The sequence below is a fragment of the Boleophthalmus pectinirostris genome, unplaced genomic scaffold (genome assembly GCF_026225935.1).
Source record: "Boleophthalmus pectinirostris isolate CB_2022bp ecotype Guang Dong unplaced genomic scaffold, ASM2622593v1 HiC_scaffold_11, whole genome shotgun sequence".
Taxonomy (NCBI): domain Eukaryota; kingdom Metazoa; phylum Chordata; class Actinopteri; order Gobiiformes; family Gobiidae; genus Boleophthalmus; species Boleophthalmus pectinirostris.
In genome coordinates, this window is record NW_026570994.1 from 22,747,788 (window position 1) to 22,763,306 (window position 15,519).

General features: G+C 43.4%; 1 protein-coding gene across 1 annotated transcript in view; it reads left to right on the forward strand.

Annotated features, from left to right (window-relative positions):
- Positions 1-15,145, forward strand: part of map3k2 (mitogen-activated protein kinase kinase kinase 2) — a 28,518-nt gene extending 13,373 nt beyond the window's left edge. The window contains exons 12-17 of the mRNA XM_020930872.2: positions 99-326; positions 1,402-1,550; positions 1,663-1,794; positions 2,678-2,807; positions 3,110-3,287; positions 4,747-15,145. Coding sequence (XP_020786531.1) covers positions 99-326; positions 1,402-1,550; positions 1,663-1,794; positions 2,678-2,807; positions 3,110-3,287; positions 4,747-4,966 — 1,037 coding nt within the window. The 3' untranslated portion in view covers positions 4,967-15,145. The remainder of the gene's footprint in view (positions 1-98; positions 327-1,401; positions 1,551-1,662; positions 1,795-2,677; positions 2,808-3,109; positions 3,288-4,746) is intronic.
- Positions 15,146-15,519: the final 374 nt, after the last annotated feature.

A 15,519-nucleotide genomic window follows, 5' to 3' on the forward strand; every position in this document is an offset into this window, starting at 1 on the left:
TAGAGTTCTGCTCCTGCCCTCCATCTGAACCTCTGACCTGTTCTAGTTCTGAGATGTGAACTGATGAGTAAAGTTCTGCGTGTCGTGTTTTGTCTCAGGGAGGAAAACTTTCCCTCGAGCTCGGAGGACTCAGGTTCACGGCTTCAGGTCTCCGGTGAATTTCAGCCCCACAGACCAGTCCCCGAGCACCAGCAGCGGCAGCAGCGTGTTCAGCCCCGACGCGGAGGACGGCGCCTCCCGCAGGACGCGCAGAGGAAGCGACATCGAACCCAACACCAGCGCCGCCCCCACGCTGTCCGTCATGGACATCAGCCCGCCCAGCCGCTGTGAGTGTCCTGGACAAAACACCAAAACATCACAATCACACGTAACAAGAAAAAGAAACGTGTACTTGTGGGGAAGCTGACCCCACGTGGTCAAAGCAGGAGGCAGAAGACAAAAAAGTGTCTTTGACCAGACAAAATTTATTTTAAAACTGACTTCTGGAGTTAATGCAAAAGAAATACAAATAAACAGAAAATAAGAGACTCAAATCAAAAGCACCAAACAATCTGCACAGAAGTCTCTTCTGTAATTGCCCACACCTGTTTGCTTTATACCCCCCCAGCAAGAAGTACCTCCCCCAGGTGACTCTCCAGGTAACTTTCAAAGCAAAGCGAGCATTTCTTTTCCTGGGCCCAAGTCCCTTTTCAAAATCCAAATGTTTAACATAAACTAATGTGAATTTAAAACGGGACAGAGGCCCTTTTTGTCTGAACTAAACTGCTGCATACAGTAGAGATATTATTTGGTGCACCTTTACAAAAATTATATTTCAACACAGAGTGAGTGTTACAGATCTGTTGGAGGTGAAGTGCACAGTAAATGGCTCAAATCACACACGCCACAGAAAACCCGCCCTCTGCAGACAGACGCACGGGCCTCTGCGCAGACACCTGGGCCCTCAGCGTCTCTGGGAGGGCACCATCTAAATAAAATATTGAACGTTCTTATGTGGCTTCCTTTCCGCTCTGTCTGAAGTGGACATTTACACAGTCGTCCTAGAGGAAAGCAGTGAGAGTGAAGTTTGTACCTGTGACACACGTGGACAGTTTCTCCTGTTTCCACTGGAGTCAATGCAAACGGGCAGTGCTTTTATCTCCACATTCACACACATGAACTGACACACCGCTTTGCCTCATAGATACCACTGGGATGATTTAATGAAATGATACGCACTTTAAAAAAAACACACGGCAACATTGGCCACTTGGGAAATCTTTTAGGAATGAGACAAAAACAAACTATTAAACATTAAACATACAACATTTAATCTGACATCACTGTCAGCGTTAAACTCCAGTTTCCAGTGCAGTTTCCAGTGCAGGGTTTGAAGTACTGACGTGTGTCCTGTGTCCTCAGCTCCTCGCGCTCCCACAAACTGGCGTCTGGGGAAGCTGTTGGGGCAGGGCGCGTTCGGTCGTGTTTACCTGTGTTACGACGCAGACACCGGGAGAGAGCTCGCCGTGAAGCAGGTGCAGTTTGACCCCGACAGCCCCGAGACCAGCAAGGTGAGAAAGACACACAATCAGGACACAACTATTTACTTTAGTAGCAGTAGTAATAGTTGTTGTAGTATTAGTAGCAGTATTGTTCTCATTCTCTTTGCTCTGTGTCCTTCAGGAGGTGAGCGCTCTGGAGTGTGAGATCCAACTGCTGAAGAACCTGTGCCACGAGCGGATCGTGCAGTACTACGGCTGCCTGCGCGACTCCATGGAGCGAACTCTCTCTATATTCATGGAGTACATGCCCGGGGTCAGTACTTCTCTGTGTATTCTTGAAGTACATGCCCGGGGTCAGTGCCATTTATACGTCCCTAGCAGTGTTAATTTCTCAACAATTTTAGTCAATGTCATATTTTTTGGACTGAAACATAATTTTAAAAAAAATGTAAGTACTAAGAATTAAAGTTGAAGCTCAAAGTACTGATATAATAAAATAGGAGTTTGCAGGTTCTCCCTGTGTCTGGGTGGGTTTGAGATGAATGACCGGAAACCAGATCCAAACCCTCCATCCAAGATCTGCTCATCTGCGCTATCACACATGATTTAAGTTAAAATAAAAATATTTATATTATGTGCTGATTATGATTATGTGCTGAATCAGGACTGAACGAGGGCTGAACCTGGTCTGAACCTGGTCTGAACCTGGTCTAAACCTGGTCTAAACCTGGTCTAAACCTGGCCTAAACCTGGCCTAAACCTGGTCTAAACCTGGTCTAAACCTGGCCTAAACCTGGCCTAAACCTGGTCTAAACCAGGACTGAACTAGGACTGAACTAGGACTGAACCAGGACTGTTGGAGGATGGGAGGGTGTGACATTTTGTTTGACTAAAACCAGAAACAATTGATAAAATCTTGACCAAAAACTACAGATAATTTTTGGCAAAAAACTAAAACTAAATAAACATTTGCACTTGCACTGTACTTGGTGCATTTAGATCCAGAAAAATCCCTAGATAAACTGACATTCTGACTCTGCGATGTCGTGCATGAAGACAGAAAGGTTTAATGTCACACTGTGAAGAATGAAGCAATAACATCTCCATGGAGACCAGCAGAAAAGTCGCACATTATCCCTTGTGTGTAACTCTGCTGTAAAGAGTAAACGTTTCTAATGTCCTCGTGTGTGTTTCAGGGCTCGATAAAGGACCAGCTGAAGTCGTACGGCGCACTGACAGAAAACGTGACGCGGCGTTACACCCGACAGATCCTGGAGGGGGTGTCGTATCTCCACAGCAACATGATCGTGCACAGGGACATCAAAGGTCTCCACGCAATTTATGTTTTTTAAATTAGGCCTGGCAAGAGGACGGAAACATTTTACTACTACTACTACTGTTATTTTTACTAGATTTACATCGACCTCAAGAGTTGTTTACACGTTATATCTCCACCGAGGCAGGATACGTTTTGCTCAAATAAATGGAAAAGCATGTTGGGTTTAGGCTTTTGTAAGAATTTCCGTCTGGTATTTATTTATTTCCTGCAGCTCGTGTTTTTAAATCAGTTCCGGTTTTATCATTTTTATCATTTGTTGTGTGTGTTTGTGTTTTTTTTTTTTTCGTAGGAGCGAACATCCTGAGAGACTCTGTGGGGAACGTGAAGCTCGGCGACTTCGGGGCGAGTCGGCGTCTTCAGACCATCTGTCTGTCTGGAACGGGCATGAAGTCGGTCACCGGGACGCCATATTGGATGAGCCCGGAAGTGATCAGCGGAGAAGGCTACGGACGCAAGGCAGACATCTGGTACTGACCCGCTAACGTTCTGTTTTATATTCTGTTTATTCTGATGTTTTTGCCCGTCAAACCCTTTACAAACACATCTGGTACTGACTTTATTGACATTGGCACAGAGCAGCAGTAGGACAGCACCCACAGAAATCTCCAGGGGGCGCTTCAGGTTTCAGAACATTTTTGGAAACGAGATGAAATTTTTCCATCGCAAAAGAAAATTGAAAACTGGACAAAGGTTTTTAGGGGTGAATACGTTTGTCCACTCGTCCAAGAGGCTGCTCCAGTTCTGACAGTCTCGGGCCGCTCCCCTTCAGTCAGATATAAGATATAAGATTCTCCTCTTCAGTTCTGACTGGAGCAGATGAGCCAAAAATTCTTCTTCTTAAACCCTTTATTCCTGTGACTGAATTAAATGTTCTTTTACAAAGGCTCCCCCCTCTGGACAAATGAGGGATTACACAAAAACACAAAAAGATTTTCAGAAGAGCATTTTACCACAGATCATTTTGATTTGAATCATTTAATCTCATACCATTTGAGTGTTGAGTATGAATTACATTTATTGCTGTATTTAATCTTTACACAGTTCATTTTGTCCAATATTGCTCTTTTTAAATGTTTTTTTCAGTGCTGTCAATCGATTTAAAATATTTAATCATGATTAATCTCATGAATGTCATAGTTAATTGCAGTTAATTGCAAATTAATCGCACATTTTTGTCCCTTGAATAATTTTTTTAAATACTCTTCTCAATATAGAAAAATGGATCAGGCTTTGTGGAAATGTTTTTTGTTGCGACCGTATTTGTTTGTTCCGACGACATCGTCTCACAGCGCTGTTTGTTTACATGTTTGTTTACATGTTTGTTTACATGTTTGTTTACAGCAGTGGCCACAGCTTATGAAAAAACTAGTTCGCAACAAAAAGTTAATGCCGTTAAAATGATTTTGCATTAACGAGATATTTTTGACAGCACCAGTTTTTTTTTTTTATATATATATTACAGTGCACAACAAGCGTAAGTTTTGCAATGATAATGTGTGGTCCAGGTTGTTTTTAGAGGAGGCACATAATCTAAAGCAGACATGTCAAACTCAGGCCCGGGGGCCAAATTTGGCCCACGATATAATTATTTTTGGCCCACAAGATCATATCTAATCTGTATTAGAGCTGCCTGCCGCACAGAGATAGTCTACAGAGACATTATTCATTTAAAATTTTATTATTTTATATTTTGCTTGTTCTGGATTCAGTGTTGAAGCAAAACTATTATTAAACATTTATTTTAAGAAGAAAAAGTTTAACATTACAGATCTCAAAAGAAGAGAAAACATGCAGATGTTGTTGAAATTTTTTAATAAATATTTAGTTTTGGCCCACGGCTTTGTCCCAGTTTTTAATTTTGGCCTCTCTGAATTTGAGTTTGACACTCCTGATCTAAAACCTGACTGTGTACTTCTTCTTCTGCAGGAGCGTGGGCTGCACCGTGGTGGAGATGCTCACGCAGCGCCCCCCGTGGGCAGAGTTCGAGGCGATGGCGGCCATCTTCAAGATCGCGACTCAGCCGACGAACCCGGTGCTGCCGCCGCACGTGTCCGACCACTGCAGGGAGTTCCTGCGGAGGATCTTCGTGGAGACCAAACTGAGGCCCTCCGCCGACGACCTGCTGCGCCACATCTTTGTACATTAACACCGACTGTAACCTTTGACCTTTGACCTGCAGCCTGCCCCGAGCCGCCTTGCTCCCACAGCGCCCCCTATGGATCAGGAGCCGCTACTGTCAGGAGGAGGTGCCTCTGCTACAGGCCTGTCACAACCGGACCAACGACGAGAAGGAAATGATAATGTTTATGTTTATAACCCAAAGAGAGTCCGTTAAAAACATGTGGGCTGGGTGAGTTTACGCGCACGCAAAAAAATCTGATCATTGTCTGATTTCTGGAGTTATCCGATTACAGAAATACCATTCTGACGTGAGGTACCAGATTTCTTTCTTATTGTTCATTTCTGTGCAGGTTTGGACAAGGAAAATTATGCAAAAAGGATAAACTAATATGCCAAAAACAAACAAGAAAGAGGAAATGTTAAACGCTGAAAGAGTTATTTAAAATTCTTCGTACTCTGTCTTCCAAATACCACAGTTACTCTTAAAAATCCTCTTGCGTTTTTGATGATCAGATTTCTCCTGTGCCGTAAACACACACCAAAATAAGATGGAATTATCAGGATTTTCCCAGGCCGTGTAGATGTTCCCACTGTCCCCATCTCGCAACGGTCCACGGACGTCCGACACTTTTACGTCAAATGCTCAGATGTTGTTTCGTGCTGCCCTCTAGTGGCCGGTCTGATTGTGACAGGCCTGTATTCCCTCGTCTCTATTTGTCTGAGACCGCCATAGAGAAGATATTTTAAGATATTTTTGACCTTCTTCGCACCTTAATTTTAGACCTGGAGGAGTTCCGCGCTTCTCCAGAAAAATCAGAATCTCCGAAATGTTTGGTTTTTTTTTGTATTTTGTCTTTTCCTCTCTCGTCTCGGCGGACCTACGTTTCCTGTGGCCGTTCCAGTCCAGAATGTAAAACTCCTTAAAAATCTATAGCTGCTAAAAAAAACAAAAAGGAGTTGACCAGATAGGAAATAAGGGGTATGACGGAAGGAAAACTATTTGTTGGTGTCAAAATTTTAAAGGCCCGTATTACACGATTATTGTCTGATCTGTGTTCTAATGTCGTTTCCTCGTCAAAAAAAGACCTGGAGTTGTGTTATTTGTTTCATTCACACATGTTTAACGCACAAATCTGCACATTTAAGCTGAGTTCTTCTCTCAAACTGATAAAAAACACTCTCGAGATGTCATCAGGGTTCCCACGGTCATGGAAATCCTGGAAAAGTCATGGAATTTTAGTGTCTCTTTCACGCAGTTACAGAAAAGAAGAAGGAAAAGAAAAGAAACGACAATAATTAGGGCTGAGTATCATTAAGAAGATGTCGATACGATACATACCTCGATACCTCGGACGCGATACGATACATATCTCGATACAGTGCACTTTCGGTACGATACGGTCAAACAAAACGATAACTTTTGAGTTAAATTAAAAAAATAGAGCAAAAATATTCAGTTCTCAATGGATAAAAATGCTCAAAATGGTACCTATAAACAAGGAGCTCAAATCCACGAAAAAAAAAGAGTAAAAAGAGTGGTTTTTCTATAAATATTTGAGCTCTGTTTAAGAAAAATAATTAAATATGAGAATGAAGTAAGTAGAGATCGGTGGGCGTGTATGACCAGGATTTTTGAAGCAGCGGCGTCTGGAATCAAGGAGAACAACAACGACGATTATATCACGATATAAAACATGTCTCCTTTATGAAACGGCGGTTGAAGATCTAAACTGATCTGACTCCGCTGCTGTTGTCATGGCGATAAAAGACCGTACAATAAAATATAATAATTGGGGTAAACCAGCCGGGATAAATATTTCAAATCGATTCGATACTTGTTCAATAAAAACTAACGGCTAAATCAAGTCTGTGATACTGAAAGTCTTTGTTAAATCACGTCTTGTGCAAAGTTAAAATGAAACACAAACATTTTAATCATCAAAACTGTGAAAATGTCTGATTCATGAGTCGGTTTCACTTTGTGGAAACTGTGTGACCTCGCAGCATCAGGATTCGTTCGCTCAACAGTAGACGGGTACTTTTTTTTAATTGAACCAATCGCTGCTGTTTGGTCGTGACGTTTGTAATGCTCCAAATCCCGCAGGAAGAAGAACAATAACGTCTTTCCTCTTGATAAAATTCACCAAACTGTCTCTTTGTTCCGGCTTTAAATCCTCGATATCGGGAATCGTTGCCAACACAGAATGTTTGTCTCTTCTCTGATTGGCTGGTGCCTGAACTCGCACTTCCGGTGTTCTCCCAAACCGTCTAGTGTTCATCTAGTCACTGGAGAGAAATAAAAATTGAGCAGAGGCACTAGGTGGTGCCAGACTGACTAGAAAAAGTCAAATGTGTCACATAAACAGGTTTCCTTCATCTGAACAAACAACAAAACTGTAGCTGTAACAAAATAATTTAGTAAAATAAACCAAAAAAATCCTCTTGGTGATATATCGATACAGCAGCCCACGATATCCATCCTGTATCAGCACATTAAACGATACGATATATTGATATTTTGATATTTTTGCAGGCAGTGAGTGGAAAGAGTTCACATTTCATATTTGGACCTAAAAGTCAGATCGATTCTACAAATGCAGGTGCCGTAAAGTCATGGAAAATTCACTTTAGGTCATGAAAAAGTCTTGAAATTTTGTCAGTAAAAAAAAAAGTGGGAACCCTGTGACAGAAAGTGCTCCACTGTGTTTTTAAACTCCATAAACCTTCACTAGATTTGGATAAATTCAACTCCTAAAGGCAAAAGGAGCTTCATGACATCACAAGGTGGAACAGAGCGTTTAGAGCTTTGGAAATGTAGACAGACTCATAATAAAGAGTTTCTCAAACGTGTGAATGAAACAAAACACAACTCCAGCTCTGTTTTCTGAGGATTAAACGACATTAGAAGACGACTTGAAGCTCACGTGAGTCCGTTCTGTGTAATATCGGACCTTTTTAAATATCGTTTCGTTTAGATTCACACAAATGGGATTCCAAAGTTCAAACGCCCCGCGCTCCCTCACTCTTTTAAACTTCACACGGACGCGTCTCCAGAGCTGGAGGGTTCATAAACAGGTTCTTAACTTGATAGTTGTGGATAAATTCCTTGTGGAGCTTGTTGGTTGAAGATTTGGGGCAGATTTATGAAGCTGCCGGAGAAAACGACACATTTACACAGAAAACCAAAAACCAGAAGTTCCTCAAAGCTCCAGGGCGAGACTTCCTCCGGTCGTTGTGAAAAAGCTCTATGGTACTTAAAGAAATCTCCTTCAAACTTCTCTAAAGCTTCTGTAAAATGTTTTGGGCCTCGTCTCGTTGGATTCCTCCAGCTCTACTGACCGTCCGTCCTTCCTCTCCACTTCCTGCTTCTTCTTCTTCTTCTTCTTCCTCCTCGCACTCTTTCTTTGTGCCTTTTTCTGTTATTTAAATGCAGTGTTCAGAACGTAAGATTGCGTCTACAGTTTTGCCTCCTGGATTTAAAGCTTCACTACGTAACTTTTCGAGTGACGGAGACGGAGATGGAGACGTCGGCGCTGCGTCTGGAAAGTTCCGCAGAGTTCCGCATTAAACTTACTTACAAAATAACTCCGCTGGGACGAGCTGCCGGTGACTCCGAGCCACGTTACAGGTCAGATCTGTGGAGAGGTGCCCACACTCACAGTAACGATGCGTGGGTTTAATTAAAGAGTTTAGACTTGGACTTAAGATCCGTTCAGACCGGAGCGTCAGGGTTTCCAGTTTTGTAAAGTCTTGAGCGTTCAGGCGTCAAATCTCTGGACGCGCACCCGGGACGTCAGAAGTTGAAAATGCTGAACTTTGGTTGACGTGATGCGTCTGATGCCAAATCAGGGACGAACATCCAGAGACACAGTGTTACGTCCCCTTTGCTAGGGGAGAAAGGGAAGTAACAAGAAAACCAGGATGTTAAAGGTTTAACTAAAAATTGTGCATTTATTATTTACAGTGTAAGGAAGACAACGAAAAAAAAACAAGCAATTAAGGTGAAAACAAATAGGAGTTAAACAAAACAATCGAATTAACTAAAGAGCCCTAACTAAACACAAAGTACCAAATCTACTCAAAATTTCTGCGAAACAAAACAAAGGTGTCCCAACGAAATAAACAAGGCAACAGCCGGCAATACAACAAAAATGAGACAATCCAATGTTAAACAAAGTGGCGAGCTGGCCGCAGTGATCCAGCCGCCTCGAGCAGGCGGAAGATGGTCCTTTTCAATCCCCGCTATTACAGGTGGCATCCGCGGATTGGTGGAAGCGCAGGGATGAAGGGCCAATCGCTGACGCGCTGCGACGCCAGCCTCCGTCCCACGTCGGGTACTCCCGCGCATCCGGGTCCAGGGCTCGTGGACCGGGAGCATCATGCGCCGACAAAAGCAATTAGGGAAGAACAGGAGTACTTAAACAAATAACAAAGGGCCGGGGCCCGTAACACACAGCGACGTTATGACCCGGAAGAAGAGAAAGACCCGGGAGCCACAAGCAGTAGTGGAGTATAAATATAAACACACCACAACCACCGAGTCAATCGCCAGGACGGGACTGGGACACGACTGGGACACGACTGGACACGACTGGGACACGACTGGGACACGACTGGGACACGACTGGGACACGACTGGACCAGGACTGGACCAGTGTCATTAGTGGAATATAAATATATACATGCCGCAGCCGCCGAACTGATCATCAGGACTACACCAGGACTGAACCTACGCCGTGTCATTAGTGGATTATAGTTCATAATACCGATCGTCAGAACTGGACCAGGACTGCACCAGGTCTAAACCAGGTCTAAACCAGGACTGAACCAGTGTTATTAGCATAAATATATACACACTGCAACCGTTGAGCAAGTCACCAGGACTGGACCAGGACTGGACCAGGACTGGACCAGGACTGGACCAGGACTGGACCAGGACTGGACCAGGACTGGACCAGGACTGGACCAGTGTCATTGGAAGATTACAAATATAAACACACCGCAACCACAAAGCCAATTGCCAGGACTACACCAGGACTACACCAGGACTGAACCTGTCTAAACCCGGTCTAAACCCGGTCTAAACCCGGTCTAAACCCGGTCTAAACCCGGTCTAAACCCGGTCTGCACCAGGACTACACCAGGACTGAACCCGGTCTAAACCCGGTCTACACCAGGACTGCACCAGTATCATTAGTGGAGTATAAATATAAACGCGCCGCAGTCGCTGAGCCGATCGTCTTCGCTGATGGTTTCATGTACTAAAAACACTAAAGTCTCTCTCGGCCTGGTCCATCGTTCCAGGAAATGTCTCTTGTTTCCAGGGCAACGGAACCTGGACACACGTCAAGTATTTTCCTCCCGTTCGTCCACAGCGACCAAGACGCTCCTTGGGGGGCGTCAAAACTCAAATCCAAAGGCTCCAACTAGACGCTTTTTGACGCTTCGGTCTGAACGGACAAACTTTATTGATCCACAAAGGAAATAATTTGGACACATTCGCTCAAATATCACAATAAAATATAATAACAAAGAGTAAAAATATAAACAGTAATAATAAATTCAAAATAAGTCGCAAAACAGAACAAGAGACAAGTGTCGTGTGGTATTAAACACATTTTTATTCAACTTCAGCTTTATTTATTTCTCAAAAACATCTTTAAAAACACTTCCTTCTTCTCAAATCTGACCTGTGCTTTGGCTCGGAGACTCCAGCGAGACTCTTTAAGTTTGTGGCTTCACCGCAGAACATCCGACGAGCAGCCGAAGGACTCTCCGCCAGAAAAGTTCCTTAGTGCGTCTTTAAAAAAAAACAAACAAAAACAACTGCCTTGCACCGTTTTGCCCGGTTACAGCTGAACTCCACTCAGCTCCTTCTGCCTTCAAACAGAAACACACACCGATATAAAAAACCCTTTGCCTTCGCGGTACTCGGAACGACGCGCTTCATCCTAAACTTGATCACATCTCCACGACTGTACAGAACCATTTTAAACCCGATTTTAAAGCCGACTGGCCGTGTTTTTTGTGGCTGCGTGACGCTTTAGTCCAAACGGAACCCGGTTTAGAAACGACGACACACGAGGTACGACACGATACGACTGTTCCAGCTTCATCCTCTTTACATTTGGAGTTTTTTATGCACTTATCAAACGGAATCGACGAATAATGACCAAGTTAAAGCTACAGTTCGGTTTATTTTTATGTTGTTTTTTAAATAAACTTGTCCCCTCCTCTCTTCACTTAGCAATTAAAAACAGAAAAGTTGGATAATTTAACTTAACAATCTAATCTTACGCTGTTTTCTGACGTAGTTTTAATGTCGTTTCTTCTTTGCAAACATACCTGGAGTTTTGTGTTGCTCCACTGTGTTTTTAAACTCCACACAGCTTCAGTAGAATCGTTCGGAAAGACTTCAGCTCTGGACTTAGACTTGGACGAACTTTATCGATCCACAATTGTAATTATTTGGACACAAGAGCTCAAACATCACAAAATAATGTAATAACAAAGAGCAAAAATATAAATGGTGATAATAAATTCTAAATAAGAAGCAAAAATGAGCAAGAGACAAAAACTCCAGGTTTGTTTTTAGGAGGGAACGTCACTTAAAGCTTTTAGGGGTGTAACGGTTCAAAAATCCCAGTTCGGCACATCACTCAGTTTTGACGTCACAGTTTGGTTCATTTTCAGGAACAAAACGTAAAACCGTTTGTGTGTTTAATAAGAATTGTAATTTTCAGTCCCGCTCCCGCCCGCATCTGTGATATTTTGTCCCGCTTCCGCCCGCAAATCCTGCAAGACGTGGACGTTGGCTTTAAACAACAGATTTAAACACAGAGAAGTGGAAAGGAATTGACACGTCCACAAGTTTTGGCTGCTTAAAATGTTTTTATTAATGCCAAATTAAATCTCCAGCACAAATGATGTATGACAGACAAACATGAATCATTTGTATATTTTATCTCACAGTCAGATTTAGTTTGAGGTAGAGCCTCCTGTGTATCAGCGTGTCTCAGTTGCCGGGCGACGGGAGCGGCTCCGTAGATGCACCTGTCACATTTCGGCAACAGTTTTTCAGTGCACGGAGGCCAGCTCCAGGGCTGCGCTGGGGTCGGGACGCAATCCATTTCCAAAAGCTGACAACGCAATGTTTGCATTCTCAGAACAAACACCGGCTCCATGTGGACGAAAGACCAAAACGAATACAAACTTCACAGTATCAACCAAAAAACGTTGTTGTGTGGACTTGCGGACGTGATCTAATCTCATGCACATTTTAGACAATTACTTTCCACTGTTCTGTGTTTAGAGCTTTAGAAAGTGAACATCCACGTCTGGCAGGATTTGCGGGCGGGAACGGGACAAAATATCGCAGATGCAGGCAGGAGCGGAACTGAAAATTACAAATCTTTGCAGACGCGGGCGGGAGTGGGACTGTAAATTCTGTCCTGCGCAGACCTCTAGTTTGCGGGACTGCAGTTTATCCTCTCACATCGTGTAGTCCCGCTTCCACCTGCGCCGCAATGAGCTTTCGAAATGTGTCCCGCGCCGCACTGTTTTGTGTCGGGTCCCACGGAACCAAACGCCCAATACCGAAACGATTCTGGACGAATTCATGAAGCGTTACACCCCGAGTAGCTTTAACAGTCCAGCGTAATCGTCCTAAAAATCTGTACGTTTGATTCTGAAAACGTAACACAAGTGTCAGAAAAATCTCTTCTTAAATAGTTCGTAAAATAATCTCGTATTCTTCGTCCGTCACTAACAAAAATCACTCCAGAAACGACGACAAAACTAACCGGTGAGCACTCCAGATCCACTATGCACCTCCGTCACGACCGCACTCATCAGACTGTATTGAGTTTTATTATTACTGCGGAGGATTGCGCCCTCTGCTGGCACTGGTTTGACCTCGATACCATTATGCACTATCAGAGAAACGCTTCGATTCCTCCACTTTTCCTTTGCACATTTTTGTATTTTTGTTTTTATTTTTTGGTACGGATGAGTTGTGTGTTCGATGTTTTCACGTTGGCGTTTTAGGCTCGATCTTGCCTTTTTTCTAACGATCTTGTCCTCATGAAAAGTTGGATTTTATGAATGTAAAGTGTTAATTTCACCGTCAAATTGCCTGATTCTGAAAATTGCCATGACAAAACTGTTCAACGGTTCAAGTTCTCAAATGTTTTGTTTTTATTTTTTTTTTTTTTTTTTTTTGTGAATGAATGTTTCCCATAGACTGTTTGAAAGAAAGAACCAGGGACTAGACCGGGGACTAAGACCGGGGACTAAGACCGGGGACTAAGACCGGGGACTAAGACCGGGGACTAAGACCGGGGACTAAGACCGGGGACTAAGACCGGGGACGAAGACCGGGGACGAAGACCGGGGACGAAGACCGGGGACGAAGACCGGGGACGAAGACCGGGGACGAAGACCGGGGACGAAGACCGGGGACGAAGACCGGGGACGAAGACCGGGACTAGACCAGGACTAAAACAGGGACTAGACCAGTGACTAAGACCAGGACTAAACCTTGGAATTATCCAGATGACAAATTTGAACCAGGACTAGACCGGGCCTAGACTGGGCCTAAACCGGGACTACATCGGAACTAAATTGGGACTAAACCTTGGAATTATCCAGACGACAAAACTGCACGAGGACTAGACCAGGACTTCACCAGGACTTCACCAGGACTAAACCTAGGAATTATCCAGACGACAAAACTGCATGAGGACTAGACCAGGGCTAGACCAAGACTACACCGAGACTACACTGGGACTAAATCAGGACTAAACCTTGGAATTATCCAGACAACAAATCTGAACCAGGACTTGACCAGGAATAGACCTTGGAATTTCCAGACGAAATTGAACTAGGACTTTACTGGGACTGGACGAGACCAGGACGAGACCAGGACGAGACCAGGACGAGACCAGGACGAGACCAGGACGAGACCAGAACGAGACCTGAACTAAACCTTGCAATTAAACTGAACCGGGACTAACTCGGGACTAAACCGGGACTAAACCTTCAAATTATCCAGATGAAGAAATTGAACCAGGACCAGACCTTAACCAGACCAGGACTAGACCAGGACTGAAATTGGGTCTAAATCGGGACTAAACCTTGGAATTATCCAGACGACAGAACTGGACCAGGACTAGACCAGGACTAGACCAGGACTAGACCAGGACTAGACCTTCGAATTTACAGAACTTAAACTAAACTAAACTAAACTAAACTGAACTACGACTAGACCCGGGACTAGAACCGGGACTAGACCCGGGACTAGACCGGGACTAGACCCGGGACTAGACCCGGGACTAGACCCGGGACTAGACCAGGACTAGACCAGGACTAGACCAGGACTCGACCACGACTCGACCACGACTCGACCACGACTCAACCACGACTCAACTAGGACTCTACTACTAACCTTGGATCCAACCCAGACTAGATCAAGACTAGAACCGGGACTGGACCAGGACTAGACCAGGACTCAACCACGAATCAACCACGACTCAACCACGACTCAACCAGGACTTTACTACTAAACCTTGGATCTAACCCAGACTAGATCGGGACTTGGACCAGGACTTGGACCAGGACTAGATTCTCTGCAGACGGTTTAGTTCTGGATGGAAACGTCCGATTTAAATGAATCAAAAATAATTTCCAGATGATTGATCCTGAATCTTAAACGAGTATTATTATTATTATTATTATTATTATATTTTTATCATTATTTTTTTTGTTGCGTCTGCAGTTTCTTTGTTTTGAAACGGTCTATGGCGGGTGAATGCTTTTAACTGTAGGAACTGAATATATGAAAAAAAAAGAATTATAAAAAAAAAAGCGTGTACAGATGTAAAAAGTGAAATTGTACCCTCTTTTGTTTTTTAAAGAAAAGTCTAAATCTGATGTTGTGTCTTGTACGAGAAGCCATTTATAATTCTGATTGGTTTGTGACCAATGCACCTGTTTATATGATCTGTATATCAGTGGTACGCATAATTTTTTAATATATATTTTTTATTTTCTTTTTTTAAACGGGAGGTTTATGCACGACACGATGCAGCGGTGCATTTTAAAGGTTAAATGCTGTGTTTTGTTTTCCTTTCGGCAGAAGTCTGGAGGATTGTGTCCAAAACGACGATTACAATGGAAACAATAAATATATTTATTTGCAAATAAACTGTTGTTCAGTCCTGATTTTAGTCCTGGATTAGATATGATTAAGACCTGGTTTAGTCTTGGTTTAGTCCTAGTTTAGACCTGGTTTAGTCCTGGTTTAGTCCTGGTTTAGTCCTGGTTTAGACCTGGTTTTAGACCTGGTTTAGTCCTGGTTTAGTCCTGGTTTTAGTCCTGGTTTAGTCCTGGTTTAGTCCTGGTTTAGTCCTGGTTTAGTCCTGGTTTTAGTCCTGGTTTTAGTCCTGGTTTTAGAGTCCTGGTTTAGTCCTGGTTTTAGTCCTGGTTTAGTCCTGGTTTAGTCCTGGTTTTAGTCCTGGTTTTAGTCCTGGTTTTAGTCCTGGTTTTAGTCCTGTTTTAGTCCTGGTTTAGTGGTTTAGT